General features: G+C 32.1%; 1 protein-coding gene across 2 annotated transcripts in view; it reads left to right on the top strand.

Moving 5' to 3' along the window:
• The window catches only part of LOC117239589, a 31,381-nt gene extending 5,375 nt beyond the window's left edge, over positions 1-26,006 (top strand). The window contains exons 2-3 of one of the 2 annotated variants that reach the window (XM_033505299.1): positions 20,882-21,088; positions 23,654-26,006. In XM_033505299.1, coding sequence (XP_033361190.1) covers positions 20,882-21,088; positions 23,654-24,012 — 566 coding nt within the window. In that variant the 3' untranslated portion in view covers positions 24,013-26,006. The remainder of the gene's footprint in view (positions 1-20,881; positions 21,089-23,653) is intronic. The other variant, XM_033505300.1, reaches the window with a different exon arrangement.
• Positions 26,007-26,895: the final 889 nt, after the last annotated feature.

Raw genomic sequence — 26,895 nt, forward strand, 5'->3', positions numbered from 1 at the left:
TTTCTTGCACGCAGGTACGTTCGAAGAAACCAATCATATCGATCATACTTGTTTTTAGATCGCATGATAAAGCGATGGTCAAGAATAAATCCCTTCTCGACATATGCATGTGAATCAGAAATCTTTGATGTAATAACTCTTTTATACAATGACCTTTGAATTTTTCATAACAAATGTTCGATATACAAGCTTTCGATAAACAGAAGTTTTCGATTGTCGATGTGAGTAGTCAGAATGAAAATTAACATTAAAGTAAAGGTAATTTAAATCGATATATTAAAAGAATTGGGACAAGGAGATAGGAGAATGAACAATAAATAAGAATTCAAATTATTATTTATCCCTTCAGAAACATTGGCTACAGAAAGATTTATTAGGCTTCCAATATTTGAAGGAAGGAATAAAGATGTTGGTTTACAGACGATCCGTAAACTGTCAGTCAAACAGAAAAATAGAAGCGTACGAATCCATGAAAAGAAATATCACGCGTTTCTTGAGCTTCTATTGAAAAATGCGTAAGTTAAAAGCATATTGCGGCTTGCAATTGTATTACAGAAAAATACAAAGAATGGAACGAAAAGTGAAAATTTCGATACACGTAATCTAAAGTTACGAGTTTTCATTGTTTTAAGACTTGACGAGTCTTCTTCTATTTTTTAATGTCATTTTTAATGTCTGTGTTACTGCTGTAAGAAAAATGTCTTCCTCTAATTGTTGCTTTTTTTTGGGAAGACCAAGTTGCTTTGGGAAACGATGAGAAAAATGAAGAAATGTTACGAATTACGTAGTAGGCAGTTTGCGCATCATAAATTTTAACCGCAAAATCCGGACGTTCCTTAAAATACGAGGAGTGTTTTAACATACTTCCGAAACTTTTCACTGAAGGATCAGCAATTTAAGAAAATAAACGGAACGTTTTTACGGAGAAACGAAGAAAAAATCCGCGATCCGTATGCGAGATGTTCTCCCTAACTTTCTGTTTGATTTTTATCAATTTACCATTAAAATAAAAATATTTCCTCCATTGGCGATCTCAAACCTTTAAACCATTATCCTTTATCTTTTTCATTTTATTAGTATCGATTTTTTTTTAACATTAGAAGCTGTTGTAAATTTCACTAATTCTAATCAATTCGAATTGCTGATATCTATCCAAATTTTCTACACAATTTTTATTCATCGTTAGCTTTCTATAAAAAATGTCTTTTCGTTAACAATTTCAGATTCGTCCAATATAAATTTTTAGTTTTTACTTGTTCTATTTCGTTAGTTGTATATTTTTCGAGTGCCTCTAAGAGACTTATTAAATTGTTGCAAATTTTATTAATCATTATCATTAAATAGGAAGTAATTCGATGTCTTCAGGTCGGAGAGTTTTTATTTTCGAAAACTACTAAGCCAGTTACTAAATCAATAAAAAAGAAATCCTAGATGTATAATGGAAAAATAGGGAACAAAAGTACAATATTAGGTTTTATCGCTTTCGCGTATGCAGTATACTCGACCACACGCGTTATTCCGCGATCCACTTCACAATACACTCGACAAGCCAAGAACGTTCCCACTGCGCAAACACAAGTGTCAAGAGCTAGCAGAATCAAAGTACACTTCGGCGGAATTTGTGTGCCGGAAAGTGAAAAGGAACGTCAGTGGACAGAAACTTGTGCGCTTTAAAAATCACGTGTCTGGTCGCCACGGGGCAACGGGTTCAACGTTTGACCCCGAATCACGTTACACACTTGATTTTCTTTTTCTACGAGAACGATCATACAGACCTCCAAAAAATAGGAGCAAAGAAAGCAGATAATAGGTGGGAGAGCTGAAGAAGTACAATTTATGAGTTAGTGGAAATTAACGATTCGAATTAAAAAAGAGGGAAAAAAGAAAACAACTTGAGAGAAAGACGAGAAAGGCAAAAAACAGTGTAATTTATGGGTTGCCGAAAATTAAGATTTGGAGTAAAAAAGAGGCTTTCAAATATTCAAGAGTGTTAAAGTCACCCTCATTACGAATAATTAATAAAGTTTATCGCTGCGAATATTAGTCCACTATGAACTCGTAACATGTTTCAGAAAGGACAATCATTTCGATTGATTTTGTATCGATCTTTGTTGGTTTGCTCAAATTACTAAAAATTAAATACCAATAAAAACCAATCGTTACCAATTAACACAATAATAATTACCAATTAGATTCCCAAATGATCGCACGAACGCCACAGGGTTGGCCCAGGTCGTTCTCCAACGTATATGAGCCGAGATTGAATATCCCCAACAGATATTAATAAAATATAGAAAATTGTATATCTTTTTGTCGTTTCTCGTTGTTCCATATTCGTCAGAAATACAGTATTACAAAATTTAAGGAAAAGATATCTGAAGGAATATAAACTTGAGGAGTGAGCAGAACAGGGTCAAAGGATGCAGTGACGCAAAGGTTGATAGACACATTAAACGGGAGACAAAACGACGAGAGGCGGAATGAATTTGATTTTACACACGTTAATTACACGTGCACCAACGTTGGGCCGAGTGGTAGTTAAATACCCTGGCCCGATCGATTCGTTTACCTTAATTGTCGCCGGTTATCCGTTAACGAGCCTGTCGTTTTCTGTCAGCCCTATTGGCAGCTTGCCAGTGGCCCTTTTAAACCCGCCAGCAGGCTTCGTCGATTGGATATTGTGGTGAACTGCTGCAGCTGCAGAAAAGACTTGCATGTGCGCACTTGCATGCCTAAGGCGGGTCCAGCTTGGCCTATGTATCGGGGGCAAAAACAATAAATATCGTAGTCATCGAGGAGTGACGAGTGGAGAAAGGATAAGCAAAGAGAGGGATGTGATTTCAGCACCTTTGAACCTTTTTTGCAACTTTGTTTAAAATTCAGAATGAAGGGAGAAAGGAGAGAGAGAGAGAGAGCGAGGGGGAGAGAGAATGAGCGTGAAGATTTGTTTGTTTTTACCAAGGTAATAGCAAACTGGGAATCGTAATTGCTTGCCACTTTATTGCTATTTTTTCTGAATAAGTTTAGTACTACTATATGTATATTGACTTAATGGTGTTAATTAATTTCTTCTATTTTTCATGACTCGTGATTGTACTCGCCACCTTGTTACTATTTTTTGTGAATGAGTTCAATTATTATTATTTTGTATATATCGAAGTGCTAATCAAGATATTTTTATCGTTTAGAAATTAATTTTTCATACGTAGACAAAATACTTATTTGTATGTTCATTGCTATATGTATATCGATGTTCATTTATTGTATACTTGATAATGTATTAACATTGAAAATTGTATATTATTGTATGATTTACATATACATTTAGCCAAACAAATTTTTTTTGTAATTACGTTCGACTATTTTCAAAGTTATTAATATTGCTAGTAATTAGTATTTGACAACATGAAAACATTTAATTATAAAACTTATCTATTTTATTAAGCAAAACACCGATATGAAAATATATGAAACAAAGAATAAGATAAAAGATACTGTAGTACGATATTTTTATTACCTCTCGTAACAATATTGTAATACAATATCTTTCATCCTGTTCTTTGTTTCATATATTTTCATACCGTTTTTCTTTTCTTAATAAATCTATACGTTTTATAATTAATTCTTCTACGTTATCAATAATTATGTATCTACTAATTATAAATTATGTTAATAGCAATCAACAATAGTCGAACGTAACCAGAAAATATGGTTACCGTTGATAATGGTTATCGGTAACCAAAATTAAATTTCCATTATCGATAATAATTATTCGTAATCAAACTAAAATTCCCGTCATCGATAATGATTACCGGTAATCAAAAGGATTTTAATTATTTATAATCGTTATTCATAACCAAAATTTTTCTTAATTCAAAATATTAACTCTTATACCGTAGAATTTAGAATTTAGTTTTAGAATTTGTAACAGTTACAGCAGATAAAATTTATAACGGTGTGATATCTGAATTCAAGTCAATTTCGACATAGTCGTAACATCAGATCATATACTGTAACGTGAGATCCACAATAGTGGATACAGAAAGTAGAACTTCAGGTTAAGAAACCTAAGATGCTTCTTGACATCTCTCCTTGACACTTCTTCTTCTTCGAATTTTATTGAATATTTTTATTTTTCTGAATCTCATATTCAGATAAAAATTAACAATTTTAATAATCATGTCGTGATATTGGGCCATGAAAATCTCAAACATTTCTAAATATTCCAACTAAGGGAAATATAGAATATTATCGTAGATTAGATACGCGTACATCAATACGTACATATAGTAACAAAAAAACATATATTTCGATTTCACAATTATAGCAAATTTCTTCCAATAGAACATCGAACGACTAGGTTCGACTAGGCTCAAAGAGAACGATTTACGTACATCCGTCGTTACGTCTCGATTCACCGAGTGATAACGCGAATTAATCAGAGATCCGATTAATCGTCGACTAATCAGCCGGTGTGGAATACTCTGTCCGATTATTCTAGACCATGAATCTCAATTCCACGCTATAGAGAAGGCGATCACGAACGTCATCGACGAAAAATCTACAGACGAATGATCTTTGGGATGATGCAACATGACGTTGACTTTTACAAACATCACCTTTCTCTTTTCTGAAACTTAATCGAGCATTGCTTTCTCTTAACTTTCTGATCATCAATAGAATCAGAATTTTGTGGAAAATTCATTTATGCGTAGTTTGAGAAAAATGAAGGACGATAGTGATATTTATCATGCAATTATATGTGAAGTTTTGTCGCTTAGAAATTTATGATCATAACATCATAAATTAACAAACAATAAAATTCCTCAGGCTTGTCTAACGGCTTTACATGTTTTTGATCGTTTTTAATCGTTTTTAATTGATTGGGTAGAGCATTGGAAAAATGAAGATTGGTTTATTTTGTGTTTACAATTGATTCTTTTATAGAAATAGAATCGATGAGAATTTGTTCTTGGTGAAATAAGAAATGAAAAAATATTGAACGATCGCTCATCTGTCTGTTGCTTCTGCAATTTTCTAGTCAAATTGTTTTTCTATTTATTTTAATTATTTTCCTATCCATTGTATATTCTTTAACTTGACTTATAATTCCCCTATAATTATTTTTAATAATGTAACAATCAATTTCTCAATAGACTTACATTTTTAGAACAACAAAGCGTATAATAATAAAAAGGGTCATAAATCCTTATCATAAATCCCTAAACGGAGAGCTTGGAATTTTCATCGTTCCATAAATTCTGGAAATAAAGTTTTTTATTTCAATGCACGCAATACGCCTCTCCTGATTTTTTTTTTATTCAAATCGCAGAATATTTAACACTTGGAAGATTAATTACTGAAAAATTTACTACCGGATTAAAAGATTAATTACTACGATAATCAAATTTTAATTTTCCTTGTATCCTAGGTAAACAATTCTTAGTTTTAGGAAAATTAAAAAAGTGACTAATTGTAAAAGTATTAATATTCTTGAAAACACTGTTCTATTCAGTGTATTATCATTGTTGGCGCCTGTAATGCCACTAACAATACTAATTAATGAGTGATTCTCTTCAAGATGTCACCTATAGATGTTTTCCTCGATATCGATGGAAATCAACAAGAATAAATAGTCGTCGGCATTGTGATTCGTTTTCTATGTCGCATATTCAACGAAGCTCCCATCTCGAAATATTTACGCTTTAAACAACTTTTAAACACTTGCTGTTTACCAGGAATTCATTAAAAAGATTGACACTAATCGGTAATTCGGTTCTCCCGCGATTAGTCTTTCTCAGAATAGTCCTTTGCATAATACTTTGTCTTCTCCTTTCTTTGTCTTGTTTGAAAAATATCAAAAAATTTATATATGTAACAGCTGTTTACATGCTATTTTAGAAGAACGTAATCAGTTTTACGCGTGTTGTTGAAATGTTTTATGACTTTCTGCTGCGTTAAAGCGCAACACGTTCCGAAAAATTTGAATATTAACCAAGAATAACTGTTTGTATTATCCGAGCAGCTTTTATTTTTTTCAATTTGTAATTAAAATCTCGTGTAATCACCTTTGAAGCTCTTTTATAAAAATTCAAATAATTCTATGCTTACTATTGAAACGTTGTACGACGTCATGGTGGATGGCAACGTTACAAGAAATATTAAGCAAGAAGTTCCTATTAATTAAAGAAATATATTTTTCTCAATTTGTAATTCAAACAAGATAAGTTGCAAGCAAGATTAAAGTTCCAAAGGAATAGTGGTTATTTCTTTGCTACAGTGGTTATTCCTTTACAAACAAATATCTTACTGTAATTTTGTTCGATTTTAGAATCATATTAAAATTCTTAATCCGTGGAATTTTAATGATATAATCAGATTTAATAATTGTTAAAAAATTAACAAGTATTTCGAATGAATTAAAAGGCAAATTTTCTCTAGTAAGTCTTCACGTTAAACAATCTAAGATACAACATCGTTCAAGATAAAACACTTTTTCATCATGCATGTATCATTAAATATTCAAAAGCACGGAATCGTTTTGTTTCGTGTGCGTTAATGGACGAGAAACGAAACTGGGCTAAGAACAGAGTCGAACTGAAAAATCGAACAGCGCATTGTGCCGATTAAAGGCGTTCATTATCGGCGTTGTTTTTGCTGGTCTAAAATCGAAGACACTTCCAGCAAGTCGTAGCTCGTTATCGCGACCCAAGATCAGCAGATTTTTCGAAGATAACCTTCGAATTAGAAGAAGGTTAGAACCTCTTACAGGCAGTTAGAATCTTCTTAATAGGAGACTTCGTTAACCGATCTCGTTTTTGTGCTGTAAATTACTCGATTCCCATTAACTCTTGGCATACTAAGATGGGATGGACGACGTTCTTTGTTAGGATTTTTTTTTATCCCTGTACAGCGAGGTACTATAAAACGTAATTGGTTTTAGAATCTCATTCGTTGCAACTTCTATTGTACATTGTCAGCCTTAAATATCAGGACATCCACTCGTTATACATTTATTGGAAAACTTATTTATAGCAATTTTATTGCTTGAAAAATACTTTATCCGTAGATTGTTAGATTGTTCTTTAAGCTATTGGTCAGGTAGTACAGATACTTCTAAATTGATAAAGAGAACGTAGTTAATTAATACGAGAAGTATGTCTATATTTTTGAAATATTATTATGCTAATTTATTTATTATTACGTTATTGCACTATTATGTTGAATGAATATTCTTCGTGTCACGATGTTTTTTACTCGTCATTGTGTAAGAATGATAATGACATTGTATGGTTCTTATATTACATAATGTGGGTCTTTTTTACAACGATGAATATACCTTTCTTAGAAATATCTTCCAAGGATAGAATCTCGTGAACTTTGTAGCGTGGCGTCATCCTATGAATAACGCGATTATAGAAAATTAAGAATAAAATCAGAAAATTTGTTACTTAAAGAAAAATCGGAAGATACGTGTAAATCGCAGAAAATAGACGAAAAATATCGACGACTGTTAATATGCAGAAAAGTTTCTCTATCTCGATCTTTCCGAACGAAGAAACATACATATTTGCACTGTTTATGAGATAATTATAGTCTAATTTAATTTTTCGCTTAATCTTTTCTTTCCATTTTTAAATTCTCAAATGTGTACTTAACAACTTTCATTTCAATATTTAATTGAAATGGAGAGATAAAGTGACGAAATTGAAGGACTTCATCGCAAACTTTATAATTGAATATAATATGAATTTGCCACGTCGTTTCGAGAGCCTAAATAAACAATCAAGGATTAAATATTTCTGTATTCATCAAGTTATGCACTTTGGGATACGGGAAGACTGTAATTAGCAAGATATTAGGCTAGTTCAGATTGGCAGAGGATATACTGTCTGGATGTTAAATATTCGTCGTGCAAAAAAAAAAAATCACGTACGAATAGATCTATCGTCTTTTAGGTTTTCGCTTATTGTACGTTTCATATTGAACACACAGTATAGACTTTTACATTGCAAAGTAATGTAATTTATTGTCAATCCTCTGTAAATAAGCTCATTTCAATTCTAAACTATCAATGTTTTTACTGAATATTTGAAATTTTTTTTAATAAAAATAAAAAGTCGGAGGAGAGAACTTCGAGTTCTATTTTTTATTATTCCCTTGAACTGGCCTGATATAAAATTCTTCGGTGGTTTTGAAATTTTGAAATAGCGATGACGTTTGTCCGTTGCTGTTCTACGTTGCTAGGGTTTTCTCCTCTTCTCTTCTCCTTTCATGAATAACAATAAACAAGAATGAAATATAACTTGTTTCATCAATCATATCTTATTGCAGAATTATTCCAAAAAATGCGAGAAATCATTTCATAACTACCGCGAATATTTCAAAAAATAAAAGAAATAGAAGAAATTGCTGTTTTGAGTAGGAATAAAAACATTATAAAAACAAGGATGAGCAGCATTCTCAATTCTTCTTTAATCCAAAGAAACTTAATAAGCTTATTTAGATTGGATCGGCTTACGAATTTTGAATGCTAAAGAAAACAGATTATTTACAAAAAGATATCATGCAATAAACTTGAGAAACGCAAATCACTATAACAACTTTATGAGTAATAATCATAAATAAATGTTTTCGTTTTATTTCTTTGAAAAAAAACCAGATGGATATTTTTTATATTTCATAATTTACTGTCATTATATATAGATAAACCGTTCGTTTAAAGACCTACGTTTTTATAAAATTACATCAAGTTTACCTTACTCTCACACTTATTATTAATTACCTATTTATACTCGATAATGCACATAAATAATGTCAGTAAACATGATGTAAAATAGGAATTAATATAATTATCGACAAATGTTTATTTAACTTTATGATTGTAATGGATGAAAGTTCAACAGAATAAGCAAATACAATTACATAGTACTGTTACTATGTACTGCTATTACTATTACTATTACTTTATAATTTACTATCATTACTTGTATAAATATTTATTTATTATACCATAGATCAATGTCTTAAAGATGTACTTTTGAACTAAGGATATCTACTTCAGTACATTCATTATCAATGATTACTCATTAGTTTCTAATCATTTACTATTACTATATAAATATCTTATACTATATGCACTAATATCTTTCTAGAATTATATTACACCTTGGAACCAAAATTATCTATACCTCTAAATCATGAGATCTAATTGGTGTGTCCTAGTTCGAGGCCGGACCATCGTGAATTACCCTAATCTCGCTAAATTTCTGGTCGACCGGTTCAGTGACCTAGCCAGAAACTTTCTATGGCGGATTTATAAATGTTAACGCGTCTATTCTGCGCGTGTACAAGCGTGTAACAGGCCCAGGAAACCGTTATAGCTCGTGAGTCGTCGTTATATTTGTGACGTCGAACAACCGTCCTCGTTTGTGTAAAAATTACACGCGTGAATACAAAGTCGTTCGTTCGTTGAATAAATAAATGTCTTTGTGCTTTTTGCATTTACAAGTCTGAACATCCCTTGAATATTAAGAGAATCGTTTGAAATAAAATCGCTCGATGTAACAGACGGTGCTTTTTATGGAAAGATGCGCAGACATCGTCTCGTTACTGCATCTGACCATGAAGTTCCGGATGTACTTACACGAAGGATAGACTGCGAAATAGTATGGGATAAAGTGAGAATTCGTAGAGAACAAATCTGAATTGGTTAGCATAAATTAATTCGCACTTGATATTCTTATATTTCGTGTAATATCGTAAGTTGAATTAATTAATTTTAGATTACTTGAATTTAGATTAATTTTATTTAATTTTGGGTTAATAAATTCCCTCTATTTTCTCTTACAGACAAAATGCTACGTTTAGAAAAATTGTATGTTTTCAAAAGCCTAATAGTATGGTATTAAAAACACTTGATTACGCGTCCATTTCATAGAGATGAAATTTCTTATTCCACAATTTTAGATTTTCAAAATTTAATAGCAAAATATGAAAACATTTTTAATAGTAGAATATATTTTAAAGATATACGAATAATAGTAAGATACGAAGAAATTTTATTACACATGGGTAATTCCAATATTTTCGTATGATAAATATTATCCATTGCGAAGTATTTATCGATAAAATCATGAAACCTGATTGGATGGAATAAAGGATTCGTTAGATGTCTTGTTCAAAAAACTCTACAATTATCTTGAATCTCTGTTCGAGAGGAAGACCTTCGAACGTACTCTTTTGTTTTTGAGGCCGAGTCCAGCCGGTGGAACTTGGCCACCGACCAACTTTCACGTTTGTCGTGTATTATTATCGGAAGTATTGTTATCTGGCCTGAAGTGTACAGCCATTGTTCGCGTGCACGTGAACGGATACAAGAGCCTACACTAGACTTTCGCCGGATGCTGTGGCTTTAAGGGACGACCCTTCGGCGTTTGTTTCAAAGTCGGCCGCGTGAACGAGATCGAGATAGTGCATGTTACACTGATCCATATTTGTCAAATATACCCATGGAAAGATCTTTCAAATAAATCGAAACACTCTCAACGCTAAGAAGCTAAAATTTTAAAAGAAGTATGTTCCTTCGAACTTGAAAATGATTGCCATTTTCCTAAACGTTCTCCTTAATTGAGTATTTATCTTTCTGTGGAAACATGTGTGAAAATTCTACAAATTTGAATAAAATGTCCGATTAAATCAAGCTGGTCTTTTGTTAGAAAAATTTCTTTTTGTTTTTCTTTTTATTCGAGTACCTTGGATTTTGATATAAATTATCAATAATCAGTATCATTTAAAGAAAAGATAATCAGTATCGTCTAGATCAATGAATTCGAAATATACTGTAAGAATCAGCAACGAAAGAAAGAATCGCGATATTATGAAGAAGACTGTGCAGTTACCGATGCAGTGCGTTATCAAATGCATATTACGTGAACGATTATTATAAATATCAAATGCGTGACTATGCTCTTTTACGCGATACAACGTAGGCAAGCATCGTAATTGCCTTAACTGCACGTGTATATTTTATCTGATTAGTACGAACGTACTCTCTATTCATCAAACGCATCGAAAAGATTTTAATCGGATTTTTCACGTTCACTAGACGCGTTTCTATAGATTTTTGGCTATCTGCCAAAAGTCTGGTTGTAGAAATTGCTTAGATTTTACGTAAGAATACAGAGCGAGCGATTTTCTCAGTGTCCAAAAATAATTTCGCCATCAAAATCTGATCCCTCGTCGGAATCGATAACGCAAGATTCTTTGGCTCTGCATTTTATCTCTCGAAAACATATTTTAATCTTGGCGATAAACGATCGACGCGATAATATTGAATCGTTAATCATGATTTCAAATTATATTTCGCGTTTTAATTCGATTATTCACCGATCTAAGAATACTAAAGTAAAAAGAGAATGAACTTTCATGAAAGTTATAAGGCTTCTTGAAGAGTGTTATCGGGTAGATTGAAAAATTGAAAAATTTCCCCCACTCGTTTACTGTATCGATTTAATTGTTTTTCAATGAACACTTGGCTGATTATTGCTTCTTATATCTTCAAATTCGATGAATTCGACGATAGTATGAAAAGCGATAAGGATGTAACGAGTATATATATACATTATTAGCATTATATCAGTAATATAATAATAGCTGTTTCGATAAATACCGTATTATACATAATATGTTACTGCAATAGAATATCATCGTACAATGCAAAGCAACAATTTAATACACTATTTTTATTTTTACACTATTTTATTTTTAGATAATACACTATTTTTCTCTATTCTCTCTATATCTATGCTTCGTAGTTTTTCTTAGGTATTTCGTTTCTAATAATTAATTTAAGTTAATCGATTTTATCTCTGCCAAGTAAAATCTCTATTTTGCAATTCATTAAATTCCTATCTTTTAAATACGGGGACAAATTATATAAATAACACGTAAAAAGAAATTTCCAATGTCTCTATGTCTACATGGTTTTATTTGGATAAGTACATTAGCAAACTGCGTATGGAAAGCTTTCTCTTTTCCTCTCTCTATTCGTTATCTTTTATGTGGCAACTATTTCTATTGATATCGTAGTAAATCGTAAAAAAGATGATTATCGGAAACGATGTATATTCTAGTAAAAAGCTATTATAATTTCATCAAGACTATCTATAAAATTGCATCAGCAAAATAATAGTCACCTCGGCATACCACACATAAGTAAGTACCTCTTATGATAAAACTACGGATACAAAATCGCTCTAATACTGTAATAAGATTGCACTAATTCTATAATAATACTACTTTAATCATTTTAATAGACATTGCAATAAATCTTCTAATAGATATCACAACAATAAATTAGTATATTATTATTATTATTATACTTAATAATATATATATATTTTTTCTTTCTATCTGTTTAACTTATTCTTATTTCTTCTTCTTTTATTGTAATTTTTATAACGATACTACGCTCGTCGTTTTATTCTATTTTTGCAATAAATCTGGCAATTAATAGAAAGGAAGCAAGTATCGCGATAAAGATGCAATTTTTATGCAAAGTTTCTCATTTCTTCCAAAAGAGAAGAAAAGAAAAAGAACGAGGAAGTAGGTATAAGAAGTGTGACCAAGAAAGCCTCGAGATTCTCAAACGTGACTACTATTTGTCGCTAGGCGAATGAAATTTTATCAGATGACGCGATCATGCGTAGTAAACCGCAGTCTGGATGATTAACCGCGCGTACACGGGCATGTAAGACATATGACCGATTCGCGAACCGTCTAGGAATAGTGCAATACAATGGAGAACAACAGCTTTACCAAGCGAAGTCAACGAGGACTCCACGAACAGTCAACAACACGTTGCGCAACTTTTATAGTCGCGCTACGTACTTACATCACTGCAAAGAAGCACTAGTGGATATACATTTATTGTTAAATTCATCTGCATTCAGATAATTAACTGTATCATTAATAAGAGCCGATTAATGTTGAACAACATAATTAGGAACCAAATTTATTCTAACCTTCTGTAAGCACCTATTATGGAATAGTGTTGGTTGCGAGAATTAGAATTATTCGCAAATTGTTCTCAAGTTTAATGAATATTTCTATTTATGAATTGACAATTACAAATTATTATTCATAAGTTTCATAAATATTGGTATCTATCGATCATTTATTTATGAATGATATTACTGAAGGTTATACATTATGTTAGATTATGCTGTGATTCTTATAAAAAATACAAAGTTTTATTACTTTTTGTATATAACGTACTAATCGGGATAGATTTGCCAAACTTTTCATTGTTTTTATAGCTATGTGAATGTTTCTAAATCGATAACTAGAATTGTTCTTAATTTATGCAAAGATGGTTACGTCTTGAGACAAGTTAAACAATTTATAACACAATATTGTTCGATATCAACAAAATTCAATATAACGGATATCGAATGTCAATGAATTTTTTTCGTCGTTTTGATGCTTTGAGCATTAACAATATGTATGTTGATGATATTAAAAAATACGAGAGAGCTATGGAGATCGAAGAAACTTTATTTTCTTTGAAATTTGATGCTTCTCAAGAATAATTAGAGGGACTAATTACACAGCGTTAAGGGGTTAAAAATTACTTCCTCTACAAAGAATTATCATGATCTCTTCCTAATTATTTCTTTTTTTTCCCTTATAATTTTGATCAGTCTATAGGTGATGCTACGTACTTAACATTTCCTCATAGTAATTGGAAAAAAGTTTCTAGTATAACAGAACAAGCTTGTAGCGGCATGAACCTATTTCATGAGCACGCCGGAACGAGGAGACTTTAAGCACACTTTCATAGCGAAGTTCGCCAGCAACTTTTCGGTAAAAAGTTTATCAACGAGATAGAACCGAGTACCGAGATAGGACAGGAACGCGAGCCACCCTATTTCTTAACAACTATGAAACAAACGCATTACGAAGTAGGTCGGCGTTCGTTTTAGAAGTGATAGAAAAATGGCATTAGATATATGTAGGGTTTTCTGAGAAACTTTTCTTTACTCATAAAGGAAGAGCTGATTGGAGCCAACGAAACGATAAAATTTAATATATGTGCTTCAAAAGTGTCTTAAAAATATAGTATACTTAAGTAGACAGAACAATTCACTGGCCTATAATACAGGGCGCACATTTTAGACGTCAGTTTTAATTAAGAAATATGCATTGTATGGTGTACTAAAAAGAACACAATATCGCACAATGGATCATTTGTTAGTATTGTGCGAACAAACGCGTATAATTTGTGTTTATCGTTACTGTATTTTTCCCGCGACTCCCCACTTTTAAATTATGTATTATAATTTACAATAAGCCTCTTGTTTTCCCGTTGCATTCTTCCTCGAATGCATTCTTAGTGATATACAGTTTGGTTTAAATACCAGATAAGAGAAATTGAAAAAGATCGATGAACAAAACGTGTCTTATTATTTTTCGATCGTAAGATGGTTCCGTCGTTCACCAACAAGAGTAGAAATAGAAATAGAAATATTTTCATAAAACTAGAGAAAATTGTTGATAAAAGTTGTTTAAAATATTACTTGATTTTTGGGTTAAACAATTATCTATACTGGAAAATATCTATTATATCTATTTAATTGTTCTAGTAAATTACAATGTTATTTTGCGAAATTACATAATTTTTTTTTGCGTCTTAAACTATCTTTTTTGCGTCTCTGTATACACCTACATATTCGTAATTGTTCTATTAAAGCGTTCAAGAGAATTCGAATCGAGTCTACCTCTTCTATCTGGAATTTAAAACTCATTTGTGACTAACACGGGTGCCGACGAGAGGCAAATTGGCGCGTAACAGCGCGTTCAATGGTTTAACACGATTATTGTATTAATTACATTTGCAATTATCCAAGCAGAATAAGCAGCAACAAGTAAGAGTCAATTATCTAAATTGTGCGCGCAAGGTAAACCGCGAACCATCTGGATTGCCATGTCACCACTGTTTTTCCCACTAGCTATATCTCATTTCGGTGATCTCAATCGTAAAACTGTCCGAAAAATTCCACCTCTTTTTTGCAACTGAATGATTCATACCTAATTATTCATATCCATCAGAATTCTGGGACGTCAGTATACACAGCGTGATAGTGTAAATTTCCTGAATGATCAAAGAAGAGAACACGATAGGTATTCATTTATATAAGCTTGTTAAACAATTTTGTCAAGAAATAACTTCTTTTTCTTGATTTATAAAAGCATGGTACATGGTAATTGTACAATAATTTGATATAACATTAAGAGAGTTTGCTTCGAGATGAGAAACGTAGAATGTTTCTAAAATATATGTAGTTGAAACGATCGGAGATTTGTTTCCAAAGGTCTTTCTTTGTTAATTGTCCACGATCCTTAGAAGATGACCAAAATCGTATTTAGCTCACAGCATGCGTTGCCAATTTTAAACGTTTCGTCGATATTAATACGTGTCGCATAGAACTGTCTATGTCTAAAAAATCAAAGACCCGAGTAATAATTGTTGCAAAAGAGAAAAATGAAATGAAGAGAAGAATCCCTATATGTGACATAAAAAACAATCTATATCTAGAAAGCTAAAAACTTTATTAATAATGGCAAAAGAGAAAGACAAGACAAGGAGAAGGGTAAAGCGAAAAAAGAAGAATCGGAAGATTCAAGAAGAGGCAAAATCTTATCCAAGCTGTTCAATTTGCCTGACGGCATATTGGAGACGATGCAAGTCCTCGCCAATTTCTCGTCAGGCCATCTCCTGTAATCGTATTCCCGAAGGTCGCCGATGATTAAGACTGCATCGTACACGGAATGTACGTAAAACCGTGGTGAATCGCCTCGCGTTAAGTGGGGAAAAAGGCCTGTATAAGCGGTTCCACGTAAAACGTGAACGTTTCGTGGATCACGTACGCCTTTTTCCTTCGAAGGAAATGAAACAACCTGAATATGGAAAATCCTGGTGCCGACCTGTTCTGCGCTGGTATATCGACGTTGGCACAATGAAAGTTACATAAGCTTCAACTTTGTTCGTCATGAAAAAGAAAAGGATGGAAGTAAAAGAAAAAAAAACGGATCATATTTTTATTAGCCAGGAATTGTGCTTGCTATTGGATACTTTTACTTACTATTTAACTTACGATACATATATTAAATTTGTGTTGCGCGATGGCAAAATAAAGACACAAATATATTGTTAGTATTATTAGAATGCGAATCGCGAAAAAAGAGAAAAATGAAGCGAATCTTGTTTTTATTGTCCAATTACATTACCTTTTTATTGTGTATTTTCGTGTCGAACGTGTATACGTGGGTGGTAAAACAGAGACACGGACATGTTATTACGTTATTGTGATCTGAGTCACGAAAAAGAAAGAAAATCAAGTGAATTCAGTTTTTAGTAACCAGACGCTACCAATAGATCATTTTCACTTGCAATATATCAAATTTGTATTTTAAAAATTTATACACCATCGCTCAAACATATTTGGACATGGAATTTTGTATAAGAAAATGAGTTCATAGAGCAAGAAAATACATGTAGTAATTAGTTAAATTTAATATCGAATAATACTGCCAGTAAATGAACTTACCAAATAAAGGAATATGTATGGTACTTCTAAGAAAAAATGAGACAATCAGCTACACATATCTTATAAGATATCTGTGGTATGTCTGATTAAAGACTGATCAAGGAATCGTCTCGGGAACACAATTTCACTGTTTTACGTTTTAACTGCGTACTCGTGAGAATCAGAGTCACGAGAATACGAGAATACGAGAATATCGTACTTAGAACTCGTACCACTCACAATCAATATATACATTCTACTATAATCTCAAAGTGAATATCATTCGAGCCGTTTCCATCAGGTGATCGTTAACTACGTAAGATTGAATCATCTAATAGTACTACATTTATGTACAACGTAGTAATTAATAGGAAATAATCGTGTCAGGGTAGACGTAAATTTTTCATCTGTGTTTACAGAACGAAACGTTTTTTCCTTTCCCTATTTCTCGTGACACTTCGATCCTTCTCGAGTATATTGAAAAGAAAATTGCTAATGAACTGTATCATACACGTTGATCACAAAATTATTTATTTTGGTATTATATGTTTGAATACGAGAATTTAAAGAACTATGAAAGTATCTGCCCAAGTAGAATAGATCGTGCTATAGTGTGACTTTATAGGGTAAAATCACCCTTTGGAAAAACGTAAAATCTTCTTTCTCGTCGATATCTTAAAAAAATTATAAGAAAATTGAATAAAAATCGTGGCATTTCTTATGTGTACAGAATGGTTGGAAATAATAGTAAAAAAGGTTTTGTTTGTAATATTTTAAATATTTTATAGCCAATTTTTAAATTCTTAAATTATTTTTATCTTACTGATTCGTATACGTGTATACTTAATAGCTATCATTTCTCAAATTATTATCTTATTATTCATTCATGTCACTGATTCCATATTTAGCGATTTATGTATTTAAATTTAGAATATTAATTTATATTTTGCTTTGAGCAAGATGTACTGCACACTTGACGTAACTACGATACTCTTGCGATCAACCGTAGAAGCCACTTGATAATTTCGCGACATCATTTTAAATGAAATTAGGTTTCGTAACTGATGCCGTGACTTTATTTCATTCACATCGAAGAACGTAGGAAGTAATTGGATATAACTTCTTATTTCATCTCCTTTTTTTTCATATTCAGTCTATATTTGTCTTTTCAAAAAACATGCTATCCATAACGATATATTTTAAAATATTGGTACTTGACAAGTCTCTCCTTTTTATTTCCACAATGATTTATCAATAACGATTGCAATTGTTTTTAACATTAATGACAAGATAAACAAAAGTGGTAATTTGAGACTAAGAGAAACGATAATTTATTTTATCAATCATTTTTTTGATTGGAACGATCTTCTGTCTGATTCGAGATTAACGAAATTGACGAGATTAATATTGATTGTTATTGAGACAGAAATAAAATCATACTAATGCGTTACATACAATGCAATATGTTGATTAAAAATTTTGTTCGGTAATGTATTGCTAAAAAAAACATACAAAGAAGAAAAACATACGATTTCCCAGTGAAATGTATCTCGATATATGTATAGATGTAGAAAGCGGATGCATCTGTGAGTGTCTGTGCGTGTAAGAAGCAGTCAACGAGTCGAAGGTGAAAACCATTGCGGAACCGTTGCCAAACCGTTAGGCTGCTTTCACACGGAGATACGCGTATCGCGATACATGTATCGTGAATTGCTTTCCGTGTGAATGTCGCCACTTGTTTTAATGTTTCGTCTGTTCCCTTCATACGAAAAGTATCCTTGCCAAGATACACGAAATGAGTATCACGACAGTGCGTTTCAGGAAAATCGTTGTGTGAACGTCTCCATTGATATGTTCATATATGTTTATACATGTTCATATATTCAGTATCTATCATATGCGCATCGCGACGATACGCGATCAGGCAACCGCGACTGGACGACCGCGACCACGACCAGGCTAATCGGTAGAGTCGAATCGAAAATAAAATAAACTAAAAAATCAAGAGTCGAATTGCTGAAGAAAGTCGAAAGTCGTGCGCGGAGTTTAACGGTTGCTCAGCGAGAGAAACGTAAGTGAGTTGCGATACCAAGTGTTGTAACCGATCGCGTTAATTGATACACTGTGGGTGTAAAAGCATTCGCACATTCTTTCAAACGGAATTTCAACAAAATGTTCAGCATGTATATAACATAAAATCTGGAAAATCTACTTTTGAAATTTTCATTATAGGCTCAAATGAAAAATTTGTAAAAAGTTACTTTTACTATTTTCTTCGCGAGTCCGATCGACTGCAACCTCCTCAAGAACTTTTTCCACGTCGTCTAGTAGACTAATTCTTCTAACTTCTCAGAAAAAGCTCAAATCTGGCCCAATTTTTGAAAAGTCGATCTATCTTAAAGAATGTACGAATGTCTTTCACGTCTATCATATGTGTTAGATTGTCGTAAAAGTTTCTTTCGTTTTATAAGGAAATAATAGAACAAAATGGAAATGGATCACACATAATTCAATAAAATAATATAAAACAAAAAAATGTTGTGCGTTTATTATTTCCTTATGAAACGAAAGAAACTTTTGAGACAACCTAATACTTTTAATTATAATTATATTATACTTTAATCGCAAATTAAACATCGTTCCTCATTCACTCCTAATCTTAAATAAATCCATCGAAATAAACTACACTGAATAAAATTCCTATTTAATGTACGAATTTGAAATGTCCCTTTTTCCTTAATTTCAATGTTATATATAGATAAGATTATCATAAGAAACGTGCATTGGAAGCAGCATATGCGCAAAATTTTTATTTCTTCTTGAGCACGTACAGATAATCATATTTCTTTTCACGATAAGAATGATTAATACCGTTCTTAACAATTACATAGAGCATAAAAATAACGTATTCTTAATATGCTTTTCCTGTCCATTAAAAATCGAAAAGAAATATGAAGAAACCGATGAAATCTACCAAAAATTAATCATCGCTTTATCGAACCTTACAATTAAATTCGACCAAGTACTAAACCATTTCAACGACACGCTGTTGCTGCAAAAAAAGAGAGAAAGAAGACAAGCATAAAATGTAAAACTGTAACAATGTAACGTAAAAACGTCTTGAACACTCGAAAATTTCGTTCACGTGAATCCGTGATCTTGAATCGTAGTTGATCCCAAAATCTTAGAAGATATTTGCAGATGACAAGATAGAGGAAACGTGTTTGTCAGTGAATTGGGACAAATCTGGCGCCGTTGAGGCAACATTCACGTCTTGAACGATATATTGCCCCCCCATTAACAACGTGTGACACGTGAAATACTCGTTGTCATTCGTTAGTAGCCAATCAATAGCTAATTCTTTTTTATCTCGTAAGTTTTCCTTCCTTTTTCTTTCTTTATCGTTAGAGTAATATGATTTGATTATTTGAAGTACCTTGGTTCTTCGGTTCGTGACGTTATGTAATTTTCTTTTACGTTAATATATCGTGTGTATGTTGTATATAAGATATGCATGTGTGTATTGAAAAATAGAAATTGTAAAATAGGAAATTTACATAATCTTCCGCATTCTGAAAGTTAATCAATTATATCAGTATTAAGGAAGTATAGAGACTTCGAATTCCTACAGAAATACAAATTTCTAGAAATTTGTAAGAAATAATACCGAGTTTGTGGTTAGAGTGAAAAAGTTGAATATCTGTATTAATATTAAACTGAAAACTTCAATTTATATTTATTAAGAATTTTTAATATTTCAGGTATATATCTGAGTTTTTATTTACTATTAATATTAATATTAACATATTCCATTGAAAACCATATCTTACGATTTAATGTCTTAGAAATGTTACACTGCACGAATTTTTCTACTTATTCTATTAACAATATTTCTTTATTTAAATTTAAATAATCTTAAATCTATTTTCATTCACACAATAGATTTTTAATCATTTTATATCATTAAATAAAATTTTAATTCCAAGTATCTACAATAATAAAATTTCTATCTGTAATGGTACAATCAAGTAAAAATTTCAAACTTTTCAGACGAGTATTTCTCTGAACTTCCCAATGAAGCTAAATTAAGATTGATCAAAATTTAGTTAAATAGATCCTTGAGTACAGCCTCAATTCCCAGTTATTCGGTACAATCCTCAATTGTTTCGAGTTATATATTACGAAGGCGTTCGCGACAGTTCCAACAGTTAATTTTAATTTTCCAATTGTTAACCTCTGTCGCTTCTACATTGTACTTCTGTTAAATTCATATACGTATTGTCTTATTGCAGTTCACGGAGCGCCGAGTTACGATGTCACTAGCGTTCAGTCACGATTGGAGACCAACGAGGTGATTCATAAAGTTAATAACAACCACCAACAGCCGGTCGATTTGAGAAACGATGATGGTGACGATGGACAAACGCTCTATGTGATCGAGTTCGAGTCTGAATCGAACGAGAAAGAAGAAAGGAATAAAGGGAAAGACCCGTCTCTCGGTAAGTAGTGATTCATCTTTACGGATCTTAATTGAGAAAGTCAGAAGGGCGAAAATGATTTCTTCTATTGGTTTAAATAGTAGAAACGCGATACAAGTGACGAAACATTTAATTCGAGAATATCGTGGATACAATTAATTCTAATAGAGGAATCTATACATCTCTTATACTATTATTTTCTATACTGTGTTTAGTATAAGTTAAATTTTTATTTGATTCTGACAGAAAAACAATTAATAATACTCGATTGCTTACGTGTTGATTAATGTACATTAAAATGAATTTCTTTTATTTACGAGGGAAAAATTATGACCAGTTACAATCTTTCACTTTTAATGGAAAAATTGAGAATCGAGAACTATTATAAATTCGCAAAGCGATAGATATAGTACGAGAATAAGGATATAAAATAATAATTGAAAAGTATAAATATCAGATCGTGTAGTATTACAGAAAATTATAAATTGTAAATTAAATTATAAGCATATTCTTGTTTCTTGCAGTATATATAAAGCACGATAATCATTGAAACAGATGATAATAAATCTAATCACTATTTATCAAATGTTAGCATTTATTTTAGGGTTGTACATAAATCTTGTATCCATCACTCTACGTACATATTTAATAGCACAAATTTAGATTGCTTGAAATGATTCAAGAAGTTGGAGATAGTAGATTCTAAATCACATTTTGATAGGATATTCGATTCTATATGTGTTTTTTAGTTTGACGATATAAATGCCTCGGAGCAATGAGAGGGAACACATTTTAAAAGGGAGAAATAAATTAATTCTTCCATACTTTAATTATCTCAAGTCACTTGACCGTTTCAATCATACAATAAACCATCTGTAAGACACCGGATTCTCAGTGAACAGATAAAATCAACAAACTAATGATCTCCCAATTACTTAACAATCTTAAGGTTTTAACCAACGCAAGACACGATTCTAATTTTATGCGCAGCATTTTATTAGCATCTTCTGTGACCCAACAGTGCGTATCAACGAGTTAACAATACGATCAGGCAACCGCTCGTTTGCATATAAATCTTGTATCCATCATTCCACGTACGTATTTAATAGCACAAATTCACGCAACACGATCGTTAGTGTCACTCATAAAAATTCGTTTGCCGATTTTAAAGGCTTTATTATCTCGAAAACTTTTCTCGTAATTTATATTCCATCATCGTAGCAGGATCTTACATGAAACATTTCTGATCATTCGTGACCAAATTTGATGCCTTCGTTTGCTCAAAATTTCAGCCTCGTACATTCTTTCGACTTCTTTTTTTATCTTTCTAGTATCTTCTTTCGACCAATACAGTTTTTTTCGTATAGTCAGTTCTATTTCAGTTCTTCTTCAGTTCCCTCTCTCTCTTTCTCTCCCAGAAATAATTTTATATTATTTTAATTTGTTTGAAATTGTATATTCCACTTATATTGTCTTTGACGATAAAAAGTAAAAGAGAGAAAAATATATAACCTTTTTCTTTTTGGAACAAAACCCATATTCTCAAGAAATTCTTTTGTAGAAGTATGCTGAAATTGTTGATCGAACTTATCACAAAAATTTGTTTAAATTCAAAGAATGAATATTAATACGAATGACATTTGATTTCTCCTTCAGTCAGTTGATTATCAATGTGAGACATCAGACGCATAATTGATTATTATTTATGTTTTCAAATGGTTAGTCGAACGTATTAATAGAAACTGATTATTTAATCGTGAATCACCGAATATAATTTGCATAAGATCTTACGTACAAGCAGCTAGTGATTGAAATAAATCAATTCCAGCATTGATTTAGCGTAAATCATTAAGGAATTTATTGCAGTAAACTAATTCTCCAAATGGTACCATAACGAAAGACGTCAGCAGAGTAAACCAATAACTGCCTCTCCTGTGTATCTGTCTGTAATCTATTGCTTTAGATTTACGTATATACCTACATATACGTTTCAGATCGCGTGCATGTTATTTTATTACGTGCATTTCTAAAATTTAACATATTCTAAAATTACCTATTTCCCCAAAATGAAACCAGTCGAAACTTAAACGATACACATATGAAAAAGTAAAATTATTATACAGCTAATTACATAAATGAAAATCATGTAAAATTTATCACATCCTATACACACAATACGCATCCTTTAAAATCCCCATCAAAATTAAATCCTACTCATAAATTACATGTATTAATATAATTTTATTTTTCAATAAACTTTCTATGGGATTGCCGCTGATTGCATATATGTAAATATATTACATAAATCCTTTGTCAAAAATATCTCTTTATTTGCATGGGCTTTGCAAATTTTCTAACCGTTATAAAAAGAGGTCGCGACTTGGAAAAGATCGGAAAATATCATCACAGATATTCTTTATTCTTATTCTCTTGGGTGAAGCAATAGAACCTTAGGTATATTATCACAGTATCATAGTATTAAAATCATGTTCACCTAACAAATCCTCTAATTCTTTTAAGCTGTGCATCTTGCTATAAAGGATTATTATAAACATTTTATTAACTCGTCCGTTCCTTTTTTCACAGGCGGATTTCTTTTTGTTTCAGTGGACAATGACGGTCAAACTCCTCTAGACCCATGGTCGATCGTGTGGTACATCGGATCCTTCGGAGGTTTAGTCGCCTTTTTCCTAATCGTCAGTTGTTCAGAATGGTGTTGTCGTCGTGGTGGACGACCGTTAACAGTCCCCTATGCTCAACGAGCTGAAGCAATAAACGGACCTGTAGTAACAGAAACACCGCCTCCGCCGTATCATTTATTCGCACCACCGCCATACGATTCCGTAAATTACGGTGAAATCGTGGACAAAACAGCCGGAGAAAAATTGGATATCTACGTGATATCCGTGCCGATTCATAGACCCGTGGTCGAGGCTCCAGCCTAAGGTTTTCCCAAAGAGTTCCTCGAACAGAGGATTGCGACCGAATCAAGATCGAAACGACAAAGAAGAAGAAGAAGATATAGTGTATTGTGTCGCTTCTGAAGGATTTGTCGAAGCTTCCTCGTTGGTATTCCCCTTTAACCGGGGACATTTTGACAATCGTCTGCTGATCCATGTGCAGGGTTCGTTGAAAACGAGCTGTGGATCAAGAAAGAATGTATGACGTGCTTAATGAATGTGTAACGTGTTGGTTGAACTTTTAGAACGTTTTAAGTATCGTGAACACTCGAAAGGACGAATAAAACTCTTGCTCATGACGAAGATAAGCTTGACAAACATGTTGCTCGGATCCTGCAGATATTTTAAGCATCGTGAATAGTTGAAAGGACAAACAAGATATCTGTTCGTGATAGAGAAAATACTCTTCATAAGACATGTTGTTTGAATTTTGTGTAACTTTACTTGAGGATAATTTGAATATACGTATGATGAGTCTTTGAAAGGACGAAGAAGATTCTTGTTCATGGTAGAAGGAACAAACAATCTTCTCGAATTATTAATTGTATCTAGGAACGAGAAAGCACGAGAAGAAGCTTCGAATCTCTACGACGCTCGACGAAAATCGAGTTCATAAGAAATCCCCGAGAGGGAAAATTTCAACGCATTGTTAACGAATATTTAAAGGGAAACTCTCTATCTTTGTGAGTGTGGGCGAAGAAAAACGAAGTCGATGAACAATTAATTAAAGCAATTAATAGGGACTTAAAGATACCAGCGAGGGAGAAAAGCAAAAACGATTATGAGAAATCTCATCGTACACTCCGATGTAGGTCCAACTGAGAAGCAATGTTCTCTGTGATGAAGTTCGTGAAGCGAACTGAAATTAGAACTAGAGACAATCTTTTCGCGTGTGCTTTTAAAGTAAACCCGTTGTACGGGTGCCAATCAAGGAACTTTACTTTCTCCTTTCTTTAAGTCGAGTGAAAGATTAACAAGATGCAAATAACGTGTAAATCAAAGCTCGATCTCTTTCGAGGGACGAGCAAAGAATTAGAATGAATCGCGTGTTTCCATTAAGTGCTTTTAACACTTTAAACGAATTATTTATCCAATCACTGCCTGATCAGGTGAATAATTGAAATTTGATAATCCTTCTAATCCTTCCAGCTTATTAACCCGTGTATACGTTGATTTTTGCGCTCGACTCGTCCTAACTAGTTGAAAGAAGAAAGAAACTGCCATATTTTCGTACACTGTGCTCGTTATTCGTTATCCCTCGAGATCTACAACGCCATTTTTAACCCTGCTGCGTCCTTTCTTCGACTCACTCGTGATTTCTTTAGAATAAACAATTTTTTAAATATAGAAAATTTCTCAAAGTTATAATAAAATATAAAGGAGTCGTTATTGATATGCATAATTTCTATTTTTAATTTAATGTCAGAATCTTTTTTAAGGTATTAACCTGTTAATAGGGGGAAATGAATCATTTACATAATAATCTCTTATTTAGTAATTCTATATTTGTTTAGGTATAATTTCATGTTTGCTACAAATAAATTATATGTATAAGAATTGCGCGAAGAAAGCATGATAGATCGATTTTTGTTAATTTTCTAATCTCTTATAATAGTTATAAAAATTTCTGGCTGAAGTGCAACCAGGTTAACAAGTTAAAAGTGAGGTTTATTTAACGAAACAGGAGTAATATTGGAATATGCAAACTCTGTGATCGCAGCAGGGTTAAGGAACTACAAAAGCAACGCACAAAGACAAGTTCAAATGACGAAGTTGGTCGTTTCCTTCGCGCTCCTACGACGTCACTTTTATTTTTGCATTATTCAAACTCGACCGAAAAATCAATCAGATCACCCGCGATGAAGTAATTAAATTGGCATTTAATTCATAGGTTGAAATAATTGCAAGATCATACAGAGAAATTCAAAAACTTGTCTAGTATATTGTACGATTTGGAAATTAAACGAAAATATTTGGGATTATTTATGTTTATTTTCGAATTATTAAAGTACACATGGTCTTTTGATTATTCTCAATAACGTGATCTACAATAGGCACTTTTCTTAATCCTACTATGTTCTTTGGATTATTTTTAAGTAAATCATTCTTTTCTATTGTTAAAAGATTTTTTATTTTTGATAATAAGTATAAAAGAATCGGTAGAGATTTTTCTTAAAATATTAAAAATCTTTTTATTTGTCGAAATAAATGATATAAAAATGTGAAAATCATAGCAGGGTTAAGTCAGGTCTTTTTTTAAATATAATTTTACTACGTATTGCGAAAATATCCAAATGCTTGCAATCGACATATACGTTGAAAATATTTCAAGAAAATTTAAAAGACAAACCGATAACTATTTCTAACTTCATTACAGAATCATGTAAATTATATCGACATAGAATACTTCATAACGACTACCATGTCTTATCTAGCATCTCCTTATTTTTCAAAACATGTCGAAATATTCGAAGTTCGCCGTGTCTTCTTTTTACCTTTCGATTAAAGTTAAATTATACAGACTGTTACAAGACAATGATTAAATATTTTAAATTGAATGAAAACAAACAGATATTACAATTACAATGGATGATACAAGGAGAATGATAAAAGATCAGTCTTCTTCAGTTTCGAAATGATACATAGAACATTTTAAGTTAAATTAAGCTTGAATCGAAAAAAATTACAATCAAATATGGATAGATGCTTCCTTTAAAAGCAGGAAAAAAGATATGATGGTTGAAATGTTCGGTTGCAAGCGTTCCGCTAATTACACCGTATCTCTAATCAGAGCCAATTACAACTGCGATTCTTTATATTTTTTTCTCGTTTTAACGGTAACTCAACTCTTCTTCCGGGTTGTGTATG

Source organism: Bombus vosnesenskii, unplaced genomic scaffold (assembly GCF_011952255.1).
Source record: "Bombus vosnesenskii isolate JDL3184/JDL3185 unplaced genomic scaffold, Bvos_JDL3184-5_v1.1 scf7180000014105, whole genome shotgun sequence".
Classification (NCBI taxonomy): domain Eukaryota; kingdom Metazoa; phylum Arthropoda; class Insecta; order Hymenoptera; family Apidae; genus Bombus; species Bombus vosnesenskii.